We start from the raw sequence: 26,502 nt of genomic DNA, 5'->3' as shown, positions 1-26,502 counted from the left end.
AAGGTCATATAGCTAGAGAATGCAGAGACCTATCCAAGAGAAAAATAAGCGGTGGTGGTTTAGCTAATAGGGGATCCTATGAGGAAAGACAGAGAAATAGGCATGTAATGCAAGATTCTACCGCTACAGACTGGAGAAAGGAATGCCAATATATTTTACAAGACAGACAGTCTGATTACAGAAAAGTTGCAGCCTCAGTTATAGCAGTATCATTAGATGATCAAAGTTTAAAAGACAACATAGAAGATGGACGGCTTATGCTAGCAAATGGAAAATCAATTTCGTTTATAGCAAGCACCTGTACCATTAATTCAACAAACGGTGAAAGGAACTTGGTATTGAAGAAAGGGTATATAGGTGATAAAGAAGTTAAGGTTTTGAGAGATACAGGGTGTGAGTTTGCGGCTGTCAGGAAAGATCTTGTATCAGAGAATCAAATGTTGGATAAGACGTATTTTATGATTGCGACTGATGGACGTTCAAGGACAGTTCCTGCAGCAAAGATACAGGTTGTTTATTTATTTATTTATTTGGGTTTTACGGCGCACCAACACAGTATAGGTTATATGGCGCCAAACAGGACTACAAATTTTGGTTTCACATCTCATTTACATCGAAATAAAAACATGAGGTATGGAATCAAAATTTGCATACCTGCTGGATTCACAGAGTGAGATACAGCAAAACCAAGTGTAAAGACCCTATTAGTCGCCTCTTACGATCATGCAAGGGTAAGGCAGTGGTTCCAATTCTTTTCATACACAGATCGTCCCCGAACCACATGGGGCTGATACACCATATTTTACAGGTGCAATTGAGGCAATGGTTGTGCCGAACATGATATTCGATTTGATAATCGGTAATATAAAAGGAGTTTCAGATAAGCCAGACATAAACTGGAAAACCCGAGATGAAAGGCAGTCTTCATCCGGCGAAGATTATTGCTGCAACTTGGATGACGTAAACCCAGCATGCAATAAATGTAGAAATTACGGAACCGTTTGAGGTTTGCTATGTCAAAGAGCAAATGAAAATTGCTCAGAAAGATGATGAGACGTTAAAGAAACTTTGGACTTATGCTAAAGATAAGGCGAAACTGAAAACAAAAGGAGGTTTCAGGTTTCATTATGAAGTGAGGGAAAAAGTTTTATATAGAATCTTCGAGGAGAAGAAGGGAAGAGGTGCTAAACAAGTAGTAGTCCCAACGCAATTCAGGAGAAGTGTTATGTTATTAGCTCATACGTCAAAAGTTAGGGGACACTTATCAGCTAAAGAGACAGTTGATGAAATACGAACGAGTTTTCACTGGCCAGGCATAATAAATGAAGTTACAAGGTTTTGCCGGTCATGTGATGTATGCCAGAAAGTTGAGACTGACTTGGCATCAAAATGTAATAACGCTAGAAGTGGTTCGCAAAAATACAGATACCCAGATAGAACAGAGGGAAACTGGAGACAAACTGATGTCGAGCAGAGTCACACAATTATATTGATAGAGGATGTGACCGAAATCATGAGAGGTCATTTATGAAGTTCATGAACAGAGGATCACGTTGTCATAACAGAAAGGGTATAGATAGAGATATTTACAGACAAGATTATATAAGCTATAAAGACCGTGGTTCTGAGCATAAGAAGTCATGGAGACAAAATGACATGAGAGATGATCTCGGAAAAGAGTTTATATGCAGGTCTAATAGGTGTTATCATGGAAAAGGAGGTTTTGGTGAGAGCAATTATTATGTCAACAGAAAAGATGAGGCAAACAAGTGAAGATCACATGATAATAACAAAATAGAAGGGATAGGAGATGCCTGTTTTATGATACTTCTGAAATCATATACTTTATGTTGAGTCGTTTACGATTTTTAATGTTTGAAACTAATTTGAGCATTGTATGACTGAATGTATGATATTGATAACAGTGGTATATTTGTACATTATCTGTAAAGATTGAGAAATAGTAAAAAGATAAGAGGTTTTGTATACAAATTATTCCTTAAGTGTTTGAAAAACTGAAAATATTTTCTTGAGAAGGGGGCTACTGCCAGAAAATTTGTATATCAGATGTATTGCTAACGTAACACACAAGCACTGATAGTGCTTGACTCCTTTTTCATGCTTTCTTTGTTATAAGTATTGTTGAATTGCTGTTAATAATAGGATTTGGGTCATTTGTGCCTGATTTGGGTTCATTATGTCGATAGCTGGATCCCAGCATCACACATTATGTCATATACAATAATTAAAGGGAGCCAGATGTTTGATAGAGCAAGTACTCGTTATAAATATGTATAAATCTGGGCCAATCAGAAACAAGTTATATAAATAGCACGTCTGTTAGGGTATAAATCATTTAGGCAAGGTAGCCAGAGGAAAATTTTATATACGAGATATTTGGTCTCAGCAGCTATACGTTTTAACAAAGGACATTCTACTTCGTTTGTCATCTAGTCTAAGGCATAGTCACCTTAGCGATAGGACTCATTTCATTGTTCAAGATAATAAAGGCGTAAGCACTTCCCTGGGTCATACAACTCGTATCCTGACAAACAGGACTCAGTGTTTTTCAGACAATTTCACGGAAAGTTTTAGGGCCTCATTTTCAAGTAACAGTAATTAACAGTTAACATTAATATACAGTATGCTTTATTGGAATACTCTAAACCATTCTTGAAATGTCCCCGGACGGACAGAAAAACAGAATAAAAACACTTAATTGTACTTTATCAATACATAGGTTTATAAATCTTGTCTTCATCTGGCTTTCAAGCTTAATTTTGCAGGGCCATTTTTCGTATACTAGCAGTAGCTACTTAAGCATGGCTTAGTTATGGCACCGGACGGATGGAAAATTGAATACAAAAACTATGTAAGTACTACATATATCAAAGCACAGGCAATCTAACTGAAACTTGCGACCCGAATTTCCGCATACCATGTTTTACTGAAATCCTTAAATCATATCTGAGATTGGACTTTGGACGGACGGAACGATGTAATAAACAAAGAAACAGAAAGGCGGAAAGAAATGTGCATCGATATTGTTCTTTTCAAGTAATCTGTCTGAAACTTGCAACGTTGTATTTTTCCTACAGCAATTAATATTTTTTGCTGAAATCTTTCCAACCATGTCAGAGAAATAAAACCGGATAGACGGGAAATTGTATGCAAGCATTATATAATACATGTATATAAAATGTAAAATAGGCCATAAATATTTCCGTCCTCAGGCAATCGGACCGAAAGATGCTGACTTGCATTTCCACATGGCATGTCTGACAAAGGACTTTTTGACAGACGGAATGTTGAATATCATACTATTTATGTAATGCATATAGACGTAAAAGGGCAATAAGTCTTGTCTCTCTCAAGCAATTCTACTGAAAATTGTAGGGTCGCATTTCTCTTTATATGAAACTAACATTTCTACTATGTTTTTACTGAAATCTTACATATTGCTCTGGGTGGACGAATGGGAGAAAAGACGGTCAACTCCAAAACTATATCGCTCCGCCTTCGGGGGACGATGAAAATGACGAGTTAAAGTCTTACTCCATGATTTTACAGATAGAAAGGAAATACAATAAGCCAAACTTACAATTACACCCATTTTCATCTTCATTGTTCTGGCATTGTTTTATACCATCACAAACAAGTTTTTGTGGAATGCAGAAACTATTCGGACATTTGAAATATCCGGCATCACATACATGTGATTCTGTAATTAAAACAAATGAAAGTATGCAAATATACATTAATTTAAATTAACAGCATAAATCATTACAGGAACAGGAAAGAAAGTCCAATTAAACTTAAAATATTACAATGAACAAGTATGCCAACGTGCAGAATGTCGAGCCCGCCAGACGTCAAGTGTGACCTTAACCTTTGAGGTAGGAACATGGGCTTTGCGCATGACACGCTTTCTCATTTAGGTAAACAAATTCGGACGGACGCACGAACGGACGGACGGACGCACGCACATACACCGAATCGCCGTAAGTGACGACTAAATTTTTGTGGCGAGCTCACAAAATCATACATTTCGCAAAATTTTATAATTAATAAGCACGGTACAACCGCAATTTGACAGGTGTCCCATTGATCTGCAATCTTCTAAGTTTCCATGTTTGTCTAAATCGTAAATGCACATCTTCTCAGTGGGAAATGACTGAAAATCGTCACCGCAAGACAGTCTTCTATTAGTGCGAAATGTATCTACGGATTAAAAAAAACACAGCAAAGATTAATTAAAAATGCCGTTCCCTACTCATAGTTGGAAACATAGATAATTATTTAAAACATTTAATAGCTACCTTCGCAATTTATTCAAGATATTTGCATTATTAGATCTATATAATTATTTGTATCTACAGAAGTAACAACATTCAAATTCTTGCGACGCCCGCCATTCTGAAGCAAAGGTCGCAAAGTGTAACGATTATATGCTGGAAAAGTCTACTTTGTTTTTGACGACATTTATACAAACATATCGGTACATGTATAAAAGGAACGGATTTTTAGAAATATTTCAGCTGTTAAAATTGATTTGAAGGATAGGAAAACTGATACATTGTAAGATTTGTTTGTTTGTTTTGGGTTTAACGCCGTTTTTCAACAGTATTTCAGTTATATAACGGCAGGCAGTTAACCTAACAAGTGTTCCTGGATTCTGTACCAGTACAAACCTGTTCTCCGCAAGTAAACTGCCAACATCCCCATATGAATTATCTGAGGTGGAGGACGAATGATTTCAGACACAATGTCTTTTATCAAATTGTCACGGAGAACACACGCCACGCCCGAGGATCGAACTCGCGACCCCGCGATTCGTAGACCAACGCTCTCCCTACTGAGCTAAGCGGGCGGGTGATACATTATAAGAAGTAGGAAAATGATGCGGAATATAAAGATACTGATATAAAGGTACAGAATTATGTATATTGTTTTTTAGCAAAAACATTATACTTAAATTACTTTTTTTTTTTAAATATTAAAGAATTTTTAACTGGTCCTAATTTACGGAAAAGCCATTAATACAGTCATTCTCTATTTAAAAGTCAATTTAAGTTAATTTATTAATACGTGGTTCTCTTATAGTATTTTCAAAATCCTACTGAAGGTATCTTGCTTGTGATTGCTATCAAACTTCTGAGGCCCGCTTTTCATTTTAGTAGTAATGTAAAATAAGGGTTTTGGGCCAATCTGACCTCACTTAACCTCTTGTTTCTATTTTATAAGTGCACCTTAACCCTACCATAAACTTATAATACTAACTCGGTTCACCTGTACCCTCAAAATCTTTTAAATCTTTAGTTTAACCGAATGAAAACCTCTGATTTAACTAAAGATGATTTAAAATGAAGAAAGCATATATTTAAAAATGAAAAAACCAGAAGGAAACTTTAAGAGAATCAGGGATTCTATATTTAAACTCTACACTAAAAACAATTTACAATAGTTTTGTCCTTATTAATTAAAATAATTTATAATAGTTTGTTCATTTACTCTTTGATTGTTAACTTTTAGTATTTTATACAATAAATTATACAAAGGTACTTTGTCTTGTAACATTTTAATGAAAAATAAACAATAATATCCAAAGAGTGTACTTGTTTTGTCTTGATATTGAACATTATTGTATTTTACATTTGGTATATACTTAATTACTTCTTTCGGCGGAGGAAGCCCAAATGGATCAAAATACATATTATTTAAGTAACAAACCCAATGTGTTCAAGGTCCAGCAAAGTCATCTAAATTGATTATTCCACACTCGTCCTTTACTTTTAATTTTAGTAAATTGTTTCTACTAAATACACCCCTAAAGTTTTTAATTTTTAATTGTTTTACCCATTGTTCAATTTCAAAGTTAGAAATTGGTTTGTTTATAATTTTTTTTATTTTTTTTTACTATAGGAATTCGTCTGTAAGGTCTCCTCTGAGAATCAATCTGTATACCCTGGCCATGTCCCTTACCACTTAACAAAGATGTAATCAAAGGTATTCCTAGACTAGCAGCCAACATGCCTAAAAAACGCTATTTTGTTTCTGTTTTTGTTAATTTGTGTGTTAATTTAATCACTCCAGATCCTACTAGTTGCTTTCTTTGATTAGGTGTAAGATATGGTGATATTATATTTCTCTTATCATTAGCTACTGAAATCATACCATTTCCAAGTATTTTACTAACACCAGTACTGGCCAGTCCAGAAAGGGCTCCAATGCCTAGAGGGGCTAATATTTTTAGAGCTATTTTTGCTGCCATTGGAAGAATTGTTTTTCCTAACAAACCAGCCAAAGCTCCTAAAAATCCACCATTTTGACCTTGACTGGACATTTGTTTTTTAGAAATTGTAATTTCTAATCCCTTGTTATTTCTAGTAGACTTTTCAATTTGATTAATTTGTGTTTTTGTTAGAAGTAAAGGGAAGTTTCCACGTAATTGTTCATGTTTTAATCTAAAAGTATGTGGAATTCTATTATTATAAGCTTGTGCTAAATTTTTCTTTTGTCCATCTGTAAGATTAATTTTATATTCAATATAATTTGATGACATTATATATTTAAAATTTATTTTATTTAAACAATAACAAGTTCATTTCCAATAGTATTTATTTCAACTGTTTCCTCATATAATACAATTGCGTAAACACGATATCTTGCAGTGGGAAGTGTATTTAACTTAACTGTTAATGTAATTTGCTTAGGATCTTCTGTTATTACTTCCTTTTTATATTCCAAGCTAAAATGAACAAATCCAAACAATTTTCGAAAATTATGTCTATTTAAAAGACTTCCAGTAGTTTTGTTATTTTGTTTATAATAATAATTAATTACATCGTCATATATTCTTGATATACTTGTGTATTCTGTTTCTGGATAAAAAACACCATTACCAACTTCAAGACGACAAGAGCTCAAAGTGTAATTTTCATTTGCTGCATTAACTTTAAATGTATCTAATAAATGTGGATTATGTTCTTGTGAATTACTTTTATCAGGTCGTTGTAAAAAAACAAATACATGTTGTGGTTTTGTTACACCAGCCGTTATTCTAAAAGTTGTATTAATCTGTTGTGTATCAGTTGATTGCGTCATCATTTCCCGAAGGTATGACCATCTTGCTTTTGTATGTCTTTCATAAATGAAATTAAGTCCAAATTCATTGACAATTAAACGTGGAACCCATAGAATTAATTTTGTTACAATTACTCTGCCAGCATCAGCAGCATTAGCTCTAAAAAATTAATTCATCATCATCTGTCAGCTGCGGTGTTATTTGAATTTGACTTGGAGGTAAAATATTAGTTTCTAAACCCTGGAAAAATGAATAATTATTTAATGGAATTTTAGCATTTACCTCATTACCTCCCTGGATTAATTCTTTTCTAAAAGCAAAACCTTTATTATCATCAGTAGCAGCAGTAGCAGTAGTATCTAAATGAATAAACTCATTTGTTCCAGTTGATTTTACATAATCTTCGGATAGTTCAACCAAACACTTTACATTTATTACTTTGTATAAATTATTACAATCATATACAATTTTTCCATTTTGTTTAACCACTAACTGATCAATTAGTGAAGCTGCATTATTAATTAAAACAATTTGATCTCCATCAGCATAATTATTACCGTTAGCAAGCTTATTTACTTTAAAACTTACTTCAAAATAAGCATAAAACCAATCAAAATATGAGCTTCTATCATTAATTGTAAAGTGATATCCGTTTTTTTGTTGCTTAACATTATTTCCCAAGACAGATATTAAAGCTGTATCTAATTGAATAGGAGTTAATTCATATCTTTTACAATTTTGTTTTGTTTTAAACATGTATATATTATATATTATTTTATCTTTTAAAAATAAATCTGTTAATACGTTTTTGTCGAGCTAAAGTCCCAGATCCTGACAAGAATTTATTTAATCTTATATCAATATCCTCCTCTTTATCATTATTATTTTTATTGTTATTCTTTTCTTGTAATTCCTTAGCAATTAAATTACCAACTGCCGGAGAAGGTTTCTTTTTAAATTTTTCAACAATTTTATCAGCAGCTAAATTTCCAACTTCCGTTCCAACCTTTTTTGTTCCACTTTCAAGTGCTGCTTTTCCTGCTGTTTCTAATGCTTTTTTTCCAGCTGTGCTAATTGAAGATGCAACTCCATTTGAAAACAATTTCGTCAAAGTGTCAAAGATACCTGTACCACGTATAATTTCTTCTCCCGTGTGAGAATCAACATAAATAAACATTCCTTTATTTTTATCATAAACTTTCTTGTACATTATATAAAACTAAAATTTATAATTTCATAATTAATTAATTTCTTTTAATATTAGTGTAAAACTTGTTTCAACCTCATTAAAATTGATTATTCTACCAAATATATCTGTAATACATATTCTTATTGAATTTATAATATTTTTATTAATTCCAGAATATCCAACTCTGTTTGGTTCTTTTGTAAAAGGATAAGCTCTTGTTAAATCTGCAGTACTTAAAGCATAGATAATATCACTGAAATTACCATCAACAAGTGAATTATCAATAAGATCACAATGAATATAAATTGTATCCACAGAGTTAGTTATATCTGGTGTTGTAGTTCCCCATTCAGTATTTCTCAATGCTTTTTTCTCAAATCCAAGCAATGTATGAAAATTTGACATTCTTAAATCCAACATAAAATTATCATGGATTGAAATCAAAACCTTAAAACTACTTAAATCAAATTCCAAACTTATTGGAGCAATGTCTGATTTATCAAATTCATAATCACCATTACTTATTAATGTTTCTCTGATATAATTATTAATATCTGTGTAACTGTAAGAACCATTTGTAAATATAATATCTTTCCATTCTTTACCATTATTAAAACGAATTCTTTTATTATCATATTCATCACTAATATTATGCCAAGAGTAGGTCAGTGTTAATACTATCCAAACCAACAACATAAGTTTTATTTTTATCTAAAACTAAGGAACGACCAAATCTGATTGTAAAATCACTCGGAATATTTTTATTATCGTTTTTAACTGTTTCAGAACGTAACGCTATTTTTTGTTCCATTTATATATTCAAGAAAAATATTTTTTATAAAACATTTCATGTTTTTCTGGTAAGAGTGAATTCATTTTTAATAACTCATCAATTATTTTAATACCTTCATTTTTTAGTTCTTCATTATTATTTCCAGTATCAATCGAACCACAAATTAACTCCAAGTCATTAACCAATTCTTTCGGATTACACGGACAAACGTCATACCCTTGTCCTCTAATTACTTTTTTAAATTTCATAGATCTTTTATTGAAAGGTAATCCTGACTTTTCTGTTATTTCTTTAAATATTTTTCTTAATGAATTGTATGTTTTTATTATTGTTATATCTTTTATCAATTAAATCAATCAAATCATTATCTACTTCAGTGTTAATTACTTCTTTACCAGTTCTTTGATTCTTAGCAATTAATTTTTTTTACCATAAAGTTTATTTAAGTTAATAATTAAATTACCATATTGTCTTTTGGTGAAACTTTATATGGATTGTGATGTTTTATTCCTTGTCCATATGTAGGAGCCATATCAAGAATACCCATCAACCGACCTTTGTACTTCAATAATTCACCTTGTTCATGTTTTAATTCTTCTGCTTCTTTTTGTTTATTTGGATCTTTTGATCTTGATTTGCTTGTTATTGGACCATTTAATTTTTTAATATCTTCATTAACCTCATCTATTATACCTTTAAGATCGTCTTTATCTATTTTATTAGGATCAAGTACATTTGCATTTAAAAGGTCAAACATTTCAGACGGTTTGTAATATTGATATTTTTCTATAACATTATTATCCAGAGAAGCATCTAAATCTACTGTAGGTATTTTCTTTTCTTTTGGTCTTGCTCCCAATTCTTCTGATTCTTCAAGAGATTCTTTAGTGTCTTCTAACTCATCATCTTCATCATCCAAACCCATATGATCTTTCGGCGGTAATAATCGTATTGGTTCTTGGAATATCTGTGGTAAACCCTGATATGTTTGTCTGTCTTTCATTTCATCACCTAGTAACGCTAATTGTTGTTTTATTCCAGGTAATGCTTTTAACTGACTTGATAATTTTTCTTTTTGACTTTCTATTCCTTCAGTAATTGGTTTATAAATTTCAGTGTACATATCCCGATTTGTAGCTTTCTTAATTTTTTCTCTCATTATTTCTTCTCTAAGAGCTCTCATCTTTTGCCCGACTAAGTTTTTTCTTATTCTTATTTCATTCAGTTTTGATTGCATTTATATAATAATGTAAGATAATGTAAGATAATGTAAAATAATGTAAGATAATGTATTATTATATATAAATGGAAATTCCAAATTATGATACAAAAAGTGATAAATCCAATAACTTTAAACAACATTATCCTTTTATGCCAGATTCATGTTTTAGAATGTTAATATGCGGATATTCCGGATCTGGAAAAACAAATACGCTAATGCATATACTTCGAAAACCTCTTATATATTATGATAAATTATACCTATATGCTCAAAACTTAGAACAATCTAAATATCAAGATTTAATTAACCACTTAAGCCAAATTGCAAAAAAAAATAATGTAGATCCAAATGAAATACTTGAATATTCAGCTGATTCCAACCAAACTGAACCTTGTGAGAATCTTGAATGAGAAAAACAAGAAGTAGTAATATTTGATGATTTTGTATGTGAAGATAAAAAGGTTCAAAATGAAATAACAAAATACTTTATTCAAGGACGTCACAAAAACTGTTGTGTTATTTATTTAAGTCAGTCTTACTATAAAACACAAAGATATCCGTATTAACTGTTCACATTATATTTTATTTGAAAGTCCAGGTAAACGAGAAAATGATATGATTTGTAATGAACAAAATATTAACCCTAAATCTTTTGTTAATGCAACAAATCAAAAATATGATTTCTTATATATTGACAAACCAAGGAAGATTTTTAGAAAAAACTTTTCTGGTAATATATAATGGGAGTTTTTAATAATATAGAACAAATAAGTGAACCTGACAGTATAAGTAAAGTTAAATTTGATATTGATTTAAGTGATTATACTACTAAAACAATACAAAAAGCTTAAAAGGACATGGAATCATATCTTCACAGAAATAAGGAACTTGATAACACAATGAACAGAGCATTAGATATGGGAGGTAATAACCTTATAAACCTAGGAAATCCAGATAAACCCAACGATGCAGTTTCAAGACGGTTTATGTATAAAAAAGTTCAAAGTGTAATAGATAACTATAATCTTGAAGATATCAAAAGTATAAAACAGACACTAGAAGCAGAAGTAAAGAATATTGAAGAATTAACAAAAGATTTTAAAAAGAATTCATTATGAATAGTTGAATTACAAGATAAAACTGAAAAAGAAATGAAAGCTATGGTTGATTCTATTAAAGAATTTGAAGAGAAATCTGATTTGACAGATGACAACATAAAAAAAGTATTTAGAGCCAATTTTGAAAAGTTATACAATCAAGTTCAAGAATTAAAAGATAGTATGATTAAACATGAAGAACTAAAAGACAAGATTATTGAAGCTGAAAAAAAGTTACAAAATATGTATCAGTTAGAAATCAAAACAGAAATAAATAAACTAAATACTGAAACTGAAAAAAAAAAGACACCAAGATTTGTTAGAATTTATTTCAAATAAACTTACAGAATATAAATCTGAATTGGAAAAGGCAGCTTCACAAAGAGGTGATGACCATGACACAGCATAAGATAACCTTAAAAAAGAGCTTAATTCTAAAATAGATGACTTTAAAAAACAAATTCGAATTTGGATTAGTACTGTTGACACATGTCACAATTTAAAGTATGCAGACTTAAATAATATTACAAAAAAATTACAAGAAGATATGACGCAGCTTAATGCTAAAGTTGAAGAACATAAAAATGAACTGGACTTTGTAGTTGAAAAATCAGTTAAACAAGGAGAATCAATTACTGCTAATACTGAAGCAATTAACACAATTAATGATCAGCTAAAAAATTTAAAGAAACAACTTCGAACCTTAATTAGTACTGTTGACACACGTCACAATTTAAAGTACGCGGAATTAAGTACACTTACAGGTTTATTTCAAAAAGATATTAATGAATTTAATGATAAAATTAAAAAAATAATAAATGATCTGGACTCTGTAGTTGAAAAATCAGTTAAACAAGGAGAGGTAATTACTGCTAATACTAAAGCAATAACCACTAATACCCAAGCAATTTCTACTAATGCTGAAGAAATTACAAAAGTAAAAAATGTTTTCTTAAAACAGGAAACACAATTAGCTAGAACAAAGAATACAGTTGACAATTTGTCTGCTTCTGAAGTTGCTACAACAAAACGAGTTGATGATTTAGCTGAAGTAATTCTTAAACTTAAAAAGAAAGACAAAAAATAAAAGAAGAATTGGAAAAAGAAATAGAAAAAGTAAAACGCGAAGTGTTTCTTTTTGAATATAACAGTTTTTATGAAAGAGATCCAGGGTTTAAATACGGTTTTTATGAATACATAAGAATGAAAAAGTATTTTGACCGTCGGGGTGCCTGGATATATTCAACATATGAAAATATGGCCGGTCTGAACTATTTAAATGCATTTGAATTAGGATCTGGAATCATCGTAGATTATAAAGATTTTATAAACACAAACCAAGAATATAAACTAGCTGTTACCAGATGTACTTTTAAAAGGTGTGTTTTTAGTCGAAAAAACCGGAATTTATATAATTTATATAATAGATATTAAGTTTTTATTAGCGGGGGCCGAGTTTAAAGATGAAATAAGGAAAAGCCCAATATCGTATTTTATATTTAGGTGGTGGAATGATAGTTTTGATTCATTTCTTAGTATGTTTATCAGTAATAGTGTAAATATAGCAGCCGAGGACTTTGGCATTGGATCGGACACAACAATATCTATGTATAAGAAAAAAATTTAAGTTTATCTAAAAAAAGGGACAATGTTTGACATTCATCCTTATGACAGTTCATCATCTACAGAAATAAATTTTACGCTTTTGACGAATAGTTACATCAGATTCTACATATCGGATGAATATGTATTTTATGATGAAGACAGACTTTTGAGTTAATCTTTAGTTTTTATTAAAGTTAAAACTTAAGTTTTTATTTAACTGGAATAATTAATATAATGGGAATATTCAATAATATAAATGAAATAGTAAATAAAATAGAAAGACAATTAATAAGAAAACCTCCACTGTTCTTAACATGTTATACCGAAAATACCGATAGCGGATTATTTCAATGGAAAACTGTAAATGCTAGTCCTGGTTTAGTTCAAAATTGTAATAATGTAACAACTAAACAAAACTGCATTTTAATTATTCTTGTTGATGCAATTTACTTAGGTAAAGGAGAAGTTAAATTACAACTAAAAAATAAAGAAAATGTAATTCTTCAAAGTTAAAATGCAAAAACAAACAGAAAAAAACGAATCTATTTCTATTAATTATGCTAATGAATTTAAAATGAATGATGTTATTTATATTAATTCTTTAAATGTTAAGAATATTCAGTTAACAATTTATGGTTCTATAATTTAAGTTTTAATTTAAGTTTTAATTAATTTAAGAATAAGCTAATGTATCAATACCATTATCAAGAATATATCTTTTATCATCATAACATGATAAAGATGTTTTATTTATAACATAGCTGGAAAGATTATGCTTATCAGAACGAATAACTTTAAAGGTGTGATTACTTTGAGTTGAATTAAACAAAGTATCTTTGTAATTTTTATGAACTTTTGTTTTCTTAACAACAAGTTTTTTAATTCCTTTACATTTTTTAACATTAACTTCATTTTCTAATAAATATGAATACATTTTACTACGTAATCCAACAAATTCAACGATTGGAATACCTGCGGCTTCGTCTTTAAACTTTCCAATTACTTTTTTATTATTGTCGAAATAAAATTTTGAGTTGTTATCGTAATCACTATTATCAAATAAATCTTTGTCCTTATAAAAATCCTCATATGTATCTTTTGTTTTTATTTCATAACATAATGGATCAGTGTCAGTGAATAAAAGCTTTGCTGAATCCTCGTACTTTTCCTTGATGTAATTATAATGAAAATCATACATTAAATATTTTGATAAATCTAGAATGCACATTCCAACATAACAAGGTCTGTTTAATAACAAGCTTTCTTTTATTCTATGAATACCAAACAAATTCTTGTTAAACATCGTTGAACTAACAAATGAAGGTTTGGCTATATATTTTAATAAAAAGTTTTCATCATGAGTTAATTTAGCGTAAATTCTCCATCGTCTTACCGAATACAGAATTGTTCATCAACTTAAAAAAGTCTTTTTCAAATGAATTTTTTGCTTTAGATCTTTTTTGAGTATTAAAATCAATATCCTTTTTTAACCAAGGACTTTCGTCAAAAGTTAATATTTTGTGTATTTTTGTTACTTTTAACCCTAATTGTGCATATAGTTCAAGATTTGTATAATGAACTACATAATTTTGTTTTTTCATTAAAGTTGGAACTAATTTTTTTACACTCCTTTTTCCTATTTCAAATTCTGTTTTAATATTTTACTATAATTGGAAAGCCATTGATCTGGTATTTTAATTTTTTCAGGAGCTAAAGGATAATCATTATGTACAGTATGTAATTTTTTTGGATATTCAAGATAACATTCAACTATAAAGTTAGTTTTACCTTTTGCAATTAATTTCTTGAATTGTTTTTCGGATATAAATTTAAAGTTATCAGAGGGCAAAGGTCGACACATGGCCCAACCATAAAGATTATTGGCGTCGAGGTACATAATGTATTTAGATTCTAATTTAGGATCATAATCTTTCATATATTTATTGTTTGCTTTACTGTATCTGTTTGAAATATAACTTATTCCTCCTCTCAGTCCCTTTTCAATAAAAAGATACATATCAGTATCAGTTATTAAATCTAATTTAATTCCAGTCATTTTTAACATTGCATCCCAAGCTAAACCAGGACTACTAAAATAATAACAAGGGTCTAATTTGTAGTACATAATTTTCTAAACTTTTCGACTACATCAGCTAAAAGTAATACATCAGTTTTTAAATATAGATCGTGATATTGTTTTAATTTTAAATTTCTTCCAAATATTTTAGCATGTTCATATTCATTGTCAGATATGCGTGTTTCATTTAAAATTGAATAAAACTCATTTTTAGGAGGTAATTTTGTTTCTTTGAATTTTTTAAATGAATCCATGTAATCATATGGATAAACGCCTTTTGTTTTTAATAATTCTATATTTTTATCAAATTCTTGAGATAAATATTTAAATTCTGGAATATGTTTTACTCAGTTATCCAGTGATTGAGACATAAATTGGAATGAATCAATAAAAATTAAATCACTTATCATAAATGCCATATATCTTTCCATATTGTTAGGAATAACATTAATTTCTTTTTTAAATTTTCCTATTTGTTGCATAATAAAATGACCGTCATAACCTCTTAAATTATGAAAAATAACAGGCATTTTGTGTGTAAGTCTAAAATTAATATTACATTCTGAGTGAGCACTTCCTCTGAATTTTCCTGTTATATGGCAGTGGTCTCTTACTTTGATTGAATCTTCTATATATTCTTTTTCACAGATATGACAAAACTTTTGTTTTTTAAATTAACTTTCATCTTTTTTAGACATTCTTAGTTCTTTGTTAAAGTGCTCTTTAAATATTTCTTTACAATATTCCTCTTCCTCAAGCATTTTTTCAATAAATTTATAAACTGCATTAGGGCCTCTATAAATCTGGGTTGGTTTAGTATAACTGTTATCATAACAACAAACAACTTTATAGCCGTAACCACAATCTATATGATTTTGATATGGTTCAGTAAATGAAGATTCAGTTGACGGTAAAGCAGTTAAAACTTTTTTAGTTATTGATTCAAAATCAGCATAAATTACAAAAGGTACTGCTAAACCTTTATGATAATTTTTAAATTGTACTTTACTTCCCTCTTTTGACATTTTTACACCTCGAGTACCATTAATAGCTAAACAGTTTGGAATATGTTCATTTAATATTTTTTCTTGTGAAAAATTTTGTAAACATGATTTGCAAAAATGTTTTTTTTTATTTTTACATTTTGTTTTTTGAAACATTTATCTATTAAAGTCTTTTATCCAAACATAATGATGGACTGGGGTCTCTGAGGATTTACAGTCGCCATTTATCTTATCTTTATTAATTAATAACATATCACAGTGTTCTTCGTATTGATATTTTGATATGTACAATGGATAAATTCCCGTAGGTTCTTCATAACCAAATATATTAAATGATATATCATTTAAAACTTCAATTTTAGTTATTTGATTTAATGTAACAGGAAATTTAATTCCAGTATAATCAAGATCGTTTATATGTTTTTTATAATTTGAAACTCTTTCAGAATGTTTTGTTACAGGAAATTTATAAGCTAAATGACACCATCTAAAGCATTCGTTATCATCATTCTTTATATTTATTAATCCTTTCATTGGATGTTGTAATGGTTTTGGTAACTCTAAATAACTTGAAGCAGCCAATGGATTATACTTATATCTATTTATATAATGAGCATCAACTGACTCATTCTCCAGCAACTTCCTTCTGAAATCCAGTTACCAATTCTATTTATTATTTCATCAAAAGCTTGACGTAAAGTTTTTTTTTATTTCATTTGTGTTAATAATTTCTAAAGCTTTTGACTGAAAATAAGCTGATTTATATATTGTATCAGTTTTATCCATTTTTGCAAAAGTTATTTTTAAAACAACGTTTATTTTTATACCTTTTAAAGTTTTATGTTCAGATTTAAGTATTTCATAAGAGTCGTTTATAGTTAAATATAATTGATTCTTTGGATCTCGTCTATATGAAATTTTAAATTCAAATTTCTTATAATACTGTTTTGTAGATCTCTCAATTTCCATCTATATATTATATTTAGAAAAATAATCACTAAGGAAAAAAGGATTAAAAAATAATAAAATAAATAAAGTTTAAGAAGAACTAAAATATTTAAATTTATATCTTTTTCCGCTGGTTTTTGATATTCCACTTTTAACTTGGTTTTTTCCTTTGCAGCACATTGTTATTAACCCTGAATTAATATCAAGGTCTTTGGATGCATAAGTGCTTTTATATGTTTTTTTCTTCTTTAGTATCATAACTGGTTGCAATAACTTTTTTAGGATTGTTTCGAATATTACTTGGTCTGGGACAATCACATAATCTTTCAGCATTTTCTTCTTCAGTTAATAGACAACCACAATCCCATTCAAATAAATTATTTTTTAAAAGATAAGGATCTATAACATTTTGTAATTTATCAATGACATGATTTTTATATTCATCGCTAACTATTTGATCAAGTTTTGATTTAATAACATTTCTTCTTTTAAGAACTTTTTATATGAATTTTTGTCAGGATTCATTATTTCTCCTAAAGTGCTAGATAATTTTGGCATAATCATTCTATCTACCTTTCTATTAACCATCTATATATAATATACTTATAGAAAAAAATCTTTAAAAACACACCTAAAGCAATTATATTGATTTGAGAAATTTGTTTATATTATCTATATCTTTTGAATAAGATTTTAAAGTCATTTTTTCTAAATTGTTATCAACTGTTAAAATTTTAATACCTTCTTGAGACATTCTGTTTAACCATTCTTCGTGTAATTTGTGTAGTTTTTCTAAATAATCTAAACCAACTCTGTTTTCTTCCGTTCTGTTTCTTTTTTGGAGTCTTTTAAAACATATTTCTGGGTCGGTTTTAACATAAACAAATCCATCAATTGGGTTTTTTCCGTATGATTTTATAATATGATCAGTTAAGAAAAGATTGTATACTGCCCACTCGGAGTCATTTATAACGCCGTTGTCGTGATGTTGTTTTGTAAAAACGTTACTGTTAGTTAAGTAACAACGTTCAAGGACAAAAACACCATCAAACTGTTTAGCAGAAGATTACATTTTTATATGACTGTTTAAAGTTGTTAGCTGAAAAGGAAATAAATATTTGGAAGGTTCTTGAGCAGCAAGTTCAAAAAGGTTATATGAATTTCCGCTTGGGTTCATAACATTTTGCCATTCTTGAATTGGTTCTGGAATTATATTAAAATTAGGATTATATTCTTTAATAATATCTAAAAACGTACTTTTTCCTCATGCAATATTACCTTCAACTGATATAATTTTTCTCATTTATATAAAATACTTATAGAAAAAATCTTTAATAATCTTTAATACAACTCTTCTTCTGTTTTGCTTTTATATCCGTTAAGTTTAAACTCCTTCATATGCATTTCAATAGGTGTTGAATGATTTTTTTCTTTCTGCATTTCTAATAGTATTGTAAAAATATCCTGAATAACTTTATTTGGATCTTCATTATTTACTTTTCCGATCCGTGCTTTTGTTATAAGTTGTTTTATTATTATTAGAAAATAGATTTTTATTACTCATTTATATATTTAATATTAATATTTTTCAATTTAAATTTCTTCCAATTCACTAAATGGCACCCAACTATTAAATTTTTCATTGTAACCTTTCCATTTTACTAAAGCTTGTTTTTTCTTATAGTCTCGTCTGATAACTTTTTCTATTCTAAAAACCTCTTGTGTAGTAGGTAAAAGTTCTTGTTCATAAAATGAACCCTGAATTATTTCATCATTTAAATCTTTTATAGTGTATGTTCTGGGATTTGTATTATTAATTTTATAAATTATACATATCTCCTCTGTCCAGTTTGGTGTATATCTTTTTTCAAAATGTCTTTTAAGTTTACTTAAGCGAACTCGATCACCAATTTTATATTTTGCTTTACTCTTTGGTATCTTTAAATTACCATATAAATTAAAGTAAACAGTACCTTTATTTAAGTTTTTACTGGCTTCGGTTGGTGTCATTTTTATACTAGAATGTTTTGTTTTGTTATATTTATCAACCATATCCTGCAACTTATCTAAATAAGTATAAGTATTATTTACTGTAAAATATTTCCACATTATTCTTTTTAAACTTCTATTAAATCTTTCAATAACTACAGCCTTTCCTTCATTAAATGTATGGTACATATTAATCTTATATTTATTTAAAAATGATTCAAACGTTTTATTATAAAATTCTTTTCCTTCATCTACCCATAAATTTGTTGGAATCCTTGCAGTCTTCGGGGACTTTCGCTCCTGAATTCTATCTTCAGAAATTATTTTTTCAAATGCTTCAGTAACAGATTCTCCAGTTTTATTCTTTAATGGAATAACCCAAGCATATTTTCTGAATATATCAATAACGGTTAACAAGTACTTTACTCCTTTATTATATTTTGAAAAAGCTTGCATATCAACTAAATCGGCAGTCCAAGTATCATCAATGTCATAAACAATCACTCTTCGTTTCCTAAATTTTCTTTTAATTCTTCTGCTAATTTATCGCTCCACATTATTCCGGGGGTATACTCTACCCCCTTTTCCCGTGTTTTGACTTTTGTCCCAGCCCAAGTTAGTATTTCGTTTTAATTATAGGTTTCACAACTAAATGTTTTGCAATCTTTTCCCCAAATGTTTTTGATTTAGTGTTATTTAAGTCGGAAAGCATTTGCTTATCGCATTTTTGTTTACTTACTTCTGAACTATAACAGATATCATGGTCCCTACATACTGCATCTAGTTCATTTATGGGTTGTCCATTATCTAAAGCGTTTCCAGGCCCACAATAGCGGAAGCCGCCTGGTAAAAGCAGACCTTTCTTAGGAAATAAAGGTAACATTGCTTTATGAATATCAATTGCACCTCCAGAGCGTTTAACAAATTGTGTTTTTATATTACCACAGGATGCACACTGAACTCTTAACATAAGTCTACCATTTTTTGTTGTAACATATTGAGGATTTATACTATCAGTAAATTTCCTTTCTTTTACACAATATATTTGTTTTTGATTCATTTATATTATATGTATCTAAAATTATTAAAAAAGCATTTTTACTAAAAAATGGGTTCCGGTAGGACTCGAACCTACACCCTCCTAAAATTGTGATTAACACAGAATAATGATAATACTTAAATGCTCTAATACCTTAACGCGGTTTATGTCGTATAACATTAAAGAACTATGTTGGTAAATGTTGTATAAACAACTGAAACCATTCGACTATGCATGGTTGAACAATATTTATTAAAAAAATGCAAAAGCCGTGTTGCGTACACTTATTTTAACCCCGGTGCCAGGTAGAATTTATTACGTGCACACCCGACGCCGGGGTGAACCATTAGTCTTTCCTAAGAGACCTCATCTGTAGGCTCACTATACAGCTGGTTTTTCCTAAATCATCAAACCTGCCCGGTTTTGCAGCCAGAATCACCTTCAACCCCATTGTTCGTTGCCTCCCGAAACCTTCGAAACTAGAGACAAGAACGAAGTAAGGCAATTCAGTGCTATCACGACATTGACGGAAGAATTCTTTATGTGCACAACCAGTCAATGTCATAACAGCAGGCTGTAACCGTTAACAGACAAGACGACCCAGTACACAAACCATACTGCAAGCTACCTTTAAACAGACAAGGAAACGTCGGATTAACTTCCGGAAAAAAGCGTAACACAACTCGACTCAATGATATAAAAGTTGAAACCGTTCTTATATATCGTATATTCTTTATTATAATAATGTTATGGTTTTGAAATTATCATAATTTTATTTTTTATGTGTTATAATTTATTCAATTACTTTTTGCTTTTAAATAATAACAACTCCTAAAGTAATTTTATTCTTCCAATATTTATTAAATTAATTTGTATGAATTTCAGTTATCAAAGGGAGATATTACTTGTTTTTTTTCATTTCAATTATTAAAGGGAGATAGATTTGTAAAAACCTGACCTTGTTATATTTGTTATATTTAGCATTTGGTTTTCCCGGTCTATGTTATTTTTAGTTTGAAATTTTCTTGTTTCATGGATAATTATTAATGTATTTATTTGTACTGTGTACATTTTGTGTCATTTCTAATGTCTTTAACAGTTGTTTTATCTATGTAGAAGGATTACAAAACAAGGAAGTAGAAGGGTGATTTAAACAGAAAATAAATGTGGTCTAAATTCAACCACACTATATTTTACTTCCTATATGTTATATTAGGCCAAACCTATTCTACATTTTATCTCTCGGTGTAGTGTTTAAAGTTTTTAAGTGGAAACAATTTTTAAATAAAGACATATGTTTTCTTCATTTTAAATCATCTTTAGTTAAATCAGAGGTTTTCATTCGGTTTAACTAAAGATTTAAAAGATTTTGAGGGTACAGGTGTACCGAGTTAGTATTATAAGTTTATGGTAGGGTTAAGGTGCACTTATAAAATAGAAACAAGAGGTTAAGTGAGGTCAGACTGGCCCAAAACCCTTATTTTACATTACTACTCATTTTGTATAAACTATGATACACCTCGCCCATTTTCGCAAACCAGAGGTTTACTATGACACAATATACCTCGCCCATTTTCGCAGAGCAGAGGTTTACTATGAGACAATATACCTCGCCCATTTTCGCAGAGCAGAGGTTTACTATGATACAATATACCTCGGCCATTTTCGCAGAGGTTTACTATGATACAATATACCTCGCCCATTTTCGCAGATCAGAGGCTTACTATGATACAATATACCTCGCCCATTTTCGCAGAGCAGAGGTTTACTATGATACAATATACCTCGCCCATTTTCGCAGAGCAGAGGATTACTATGACACAATATACCTCGCCCATTTTCGCAGATCAGAGGCTTACTATGATACAATATACCTCGCCCATTTTCGCAGAGCAGAGGTTTACTATGATACAATATACCTCGCCCATTTTCGCAGAGCAGAGGATTACTATGAGACAATATACCTCGCCCATTTTCGCATACCAGAGGTTTACTATGATACAATATACCTCGCCCATTTTCGCAGAGCAGAGGTTTACTATGATACAATATACCTCGCCCATTTTCGCAGAGCAGAGGTTTACTAAGATACAATATACCTCGCCCATTTTCGCAGAGCAGAGTTTTTACATGATACAATATACCTCGCCCATTTTCGCAAAGCAGAGGTTTACTATGATACAATATACCTCGCCCATTTTCGCAGAGCAGAGGTTTACTATGATACAATATACCTCGCCCATTTTCGCAGAGCAGAGGTTTACTATGATACAATATACCTCGCCCATTTTCGCAAAGCAGAGGTTTTCTATGATACAATACTCCTCGCCCATTTTCGCATAGCAGAGGTTTACTATGGTTACCCAGTTGAACTTTTGTGATTACGACGAATCTCTGGCGGATGTGAATTTTATTCACATATGCTATTAAGGAGGACACTGGTTGATTAAGAAACAGCAGCAGTTTTTAGTACCTTTTTAGTAATTTCATGTAAATTATCTAAGACATTACTACATAATTAGAAGTATAAACAGTCCTTATTACCTAGATAAAAAATAAACAATAATCTTCTCAGTAATCAAATAAATATTTTAGTACAGCGTGAGTTGATAGAAAAAAGCATTTATTTTAACATGCTGATCTTGTGGTACATCAACTGAAAATTTAAATTATTTCAGTATAGAAGGCAAGTATTTCAAAAAGCATTCTGATATACACAGTATGAATTTCCACACTGTGTTGTACTTAAATGTTATATTTTCCTATTTATTTAAACGGAGTCCTGTTTCATTACACAACCACCATGTTATTTTATGGACAATTTACAGTTTTCAAATAATAAGCGATAACTGTTATTAGAAATAAGACTTTAACTGAAACTGAAAATAGAATTATAATTTCAATAACAAACTACAAACACTGTTAACAATTTGAAGAGTGAATGCGTAAGAGGTCTAAGTGTATATAAATAAAGAAGAACTTAGTCTGCTTTTGCATTCACCCCTCGAAATGTAATATACATGAAGAATAATGCATCTCCTTAAATGAATATTTTAAACTGCAAAGTTCACCAGTTAGAATGTTTGTTAAGTTTATATACTTTTATCTTAAACCAGCAAAATAAAATAAAGACGAAAACATCGCCGAGAAATGTGTTAAAATCACAAACAATGTCGGTGAAGCTATTGCTTACCTTTCACGCAAACAATGTTGCCCAGCTGATATGTAAATTTACTAAAGTCTACTGCCCGTGAAATCACACTCATATCTTCGACACCGAATTCCTGACCAGGTGAAATCTCTAAATCATTAAACAACCTGTAAAGATATTAATTATAATATAACATTATTATAATAATAACTAGTGTATTTTACCCAGTATTAATCATACAGGCGATACATATTATGCATCAAATGTAAATATATATATCACACTGTAATGCACGTGTTTAAAAGCATGTTGTGGACTGTAAAAATTACACTCCAAAACTTTATGATCACCATTCACAAAGACAGTGTTATTTCTGTTGTAAGTAACCAATTAACTAAATACGCTACATTACGGACGATTAAACTTGTAATTCCGTAAAATATATGTTATTATTCACATAGAGAAAAGAAACTTATTGAGGAGTACTCTAATTTCTTGATCTCTTAAAGTGTACTTTCATTAAGAACTTGTCGCTTAATTTGTATCTTTCGGTCTATTTTGATAATATTCTAGGCCGTGAGTACTCTTCATAGGAAAACAAATTTAGATGTTTTTTTTTTTTTTTTTTTTTTTTTTTTGGATTTAACGTCGCACCGACACATGATAGGTCATATGGCGACTTTCCAGCTTTAATGGTGGAGGAAGACCCCAGGTGCCCCTCCGTGCATTATTTCATCACGAGCAGGCACCTAGGTAGAACCACCGACCTTCCGTAAGCCAGCTGGATGGCTTCCTCACATGAAGAATTCAACGCCCCGAGTGAGGCTCGAACCCACATCGATGAGGGGCAAGTGATTTGAAGTCAGCGACCTTAACCACTCGGCCACGGAGGCCCCCAAATTTAGATGTATCAATGAAATTAAATAACTGAATAAAATCGATAATATAACTTTTTAGGGATTTCGATGTATTTAAGAAACAAATCTAGAGTAGGCAGTATGTTGGCCGAGTGTCGATTAAATGAAAGAAACCAGTACGTAGTTCTATGAATAAACGTCGGACTTCAATATTTTACGATTTTGACATTTCATATAGTCCGACGTTTTATCGAAAGTATGAATTTCCCGGTAGAGCTTTCCGCAAAAGTTCTTGCGGAAGGTTTTACAAGTTCACGGTAGAAGTGACTTGCAAGCGATAGCTAAATACCAACAACGGACAGAGAAACCTAATTTATACATCCATTGAACATACTGTCTTACTGAAGATATTGAAGATCAGTCCGCACTTTGAAAATGAAATTTACATCCATTCACTTTCACAACACAACACGAACTGTCAAATCTTCTTTATTATAAAGATTTATTTTAGACGAAAAAATATTATCACGGTCAGATTTGAAAAAAAATGCGGCCCGTTACTAACGTATTGTCTATGTAGTATGCATATGTTTATAATCGATGGGTGTAATCAGCATTTACTGGTTGTAATTTTATTAAAAGTTACTTAAATTAGTTGTAAAGTCGCTATCAAAGCAGTTTAAAAGGCTGGTCCATATGCGTTCGGTGGTACCCATGCGTTAAATAATGGCCGCAGATTTTTTACAAGTGTCGTAGGCTAAACGTATTTGTTTTCGTTTAAGCATGTATAATTGATTCTATATATTTATTCGGTGTTGTATTGTTCGTGATATTTCAATAAATTACGCTAGAAGTTTCTGTGAAATGCGTCGGGGAAGTGATTGGTGGTGCAGTTTTAGTTACGGTAAACCAATGTTTCACGTGTTTGAGAGTTTTCCTACATTACACTTCAATAAAATAAAGTTGTAATCTGTGCTATGCAAATGGCTGACATTCGATTAAACTTGACACAGGGACATGTTGAACGTCCAAATATTAAAAGGCGCCCTGTGCAAGTTTAATGTTACTGAACTAACCAGTATGGTACGATTTTTATTTGTTTATATTACAATTATTGGTTGAGAAACTTAGAGTATGATTTTCTAGTTCATTAAAGAGTTAGTATGTAGGCTTAGTGAATTATTTATCATTTTCTAAAGTTTATAGAGCATTGGTTGAATGTATGTTTGATGTTATGTATGCGATTTATATGAATGTTTGTATTAAAAAAACAACAACAACAACAAAAAAACCTCTGGCTTCGTAGAAAAATAAATGTTATTGGGAGCTGACAAGATTTTTATTCTTTTTATAGAGTCACAGAAATCTGGAAGCATCCCAGAGTATCGACAATTTCCCATCCATACCCAAAATCAATACAAGTGAAAACCGTGCAGAAAATTAAGCAATGGACTCAACCTTCAGTCATTGCAATTTACTGCTAGAAAAAATACAGTATCATGAAGTATGATGACGTGCTCGAAGATGCGTAATGGTTACAACAAAATGAGCCTTTTAATTTTGATCGTATCTTGGGATTTAATGTGACTATACATAAATGATAAAATCTGTAGAAAGATCCTTGGAAGCAAAGAATGCACCTATTAGAATAATAGCAGACTCTGTTTGATTAAGGCTGTTCATGAGAGGTAATGAAATGTGCAACACCTCTCACGCTCCCTATTACCGACTTAAGCGGAATTCTATTACACACATGTTAAATGGACTCCATGATCCCGATATACACATCTCATTCCTACATAGCTTTAAGTATTCTAAATAATGCCAAAAATGGCTGTAAAAGTTACATGGAGAATATTTTTGTTCAATCTATATATACTTATAATTGTCTGCTGGGTGCCTCCGTTACCGAGTGGTTAAGGTCGCTGACTCCGAATCACTTGAATTAACCACTACATGGGGCTGAAACAACGCTTTTAAAAGATGTAGAATTCTTTCATATAAGGAAAACATCAAGCTAGTTACGGAAGGACGGGGGTTCCACCTAGGTACCCGTCAGAAAGTCAGGCGGGGCCTTCCTCCACCATCAAAAGCTGGAAAGTCGCCATATGACCAATAAATGTGTTGATGAAATACTTTACAAAACACAACAAGGAAACTGTCTACTTACATTCTTTCGCTCCATAAAACAGGCCGATAAATATAATTTATTTCCAATGGTACTGTATCTGTGGTTTCATTATACATGCCGTCGATTTCTCTGGCTACTCGCTCAAATGGTTTATAGATTTTAGATACCTAAAGAAAAGTGTTTTATATCTTATAACTATCTTTGACAAATAAAGTATATTGTTTTGTTAAAATACCGATATTCGTTAGTGACTATATAAATACGATGTTTTGGAAATTTAGCGGTCATTCTGTACCGAATATATTGTGCAATTCGA

General features: G+C 30.5%; 1 protein-coding gene across 1 annotated transcript; it reads right to left on the bottom strand.

Annotated features, from left to right (window-relative positions):
• Nucleotides 1–3,956: 3,956 nt before the first annotated feature.
• LOC128551752 (uncharacterized) lies at nt 3,957–26,349 on the bottom strand. Its single transcript, XM_053532669.1, has 3 exons — nt 26,226–26,349; nt 23,241–23,365; nt 3,957–4,221 (listed from the first exon to the last, which is right to left on the bottom strand). The coding sequence occupies exons 1-3, from the start codon at nt 26,300–26,302 to the stop codon at nt 4,040–4,042; spliced, it is 384 nt and encodes a 127-aa protein (XP_053388644.1). The 5' UTR covers nt 26,303–26,349; the 3' UTR covers nt 3,957–4,039.
• Nucleotides 26,350–26,502: the final 153 nt, after the last annotated feature.

Source organism: Mercenaria mercenaria, chromosome 2, assembly GCF_021730395.1.
Source record: "Mercenaria mercenaria strain notata chromosome 2, MADL_Memer_1, whole genome shotgun sequence".
NCBI classification, from domain to species: domain Eukaryota; kingdom Metazoa; phylum Mollusca; class Bivalvia; order Venerida; family Veneridae; genus Mercenaria; species Mercenaria mercenaria.
This window is presented reverse-complemented; position numbering and strand designations above follow the sequence as displayed.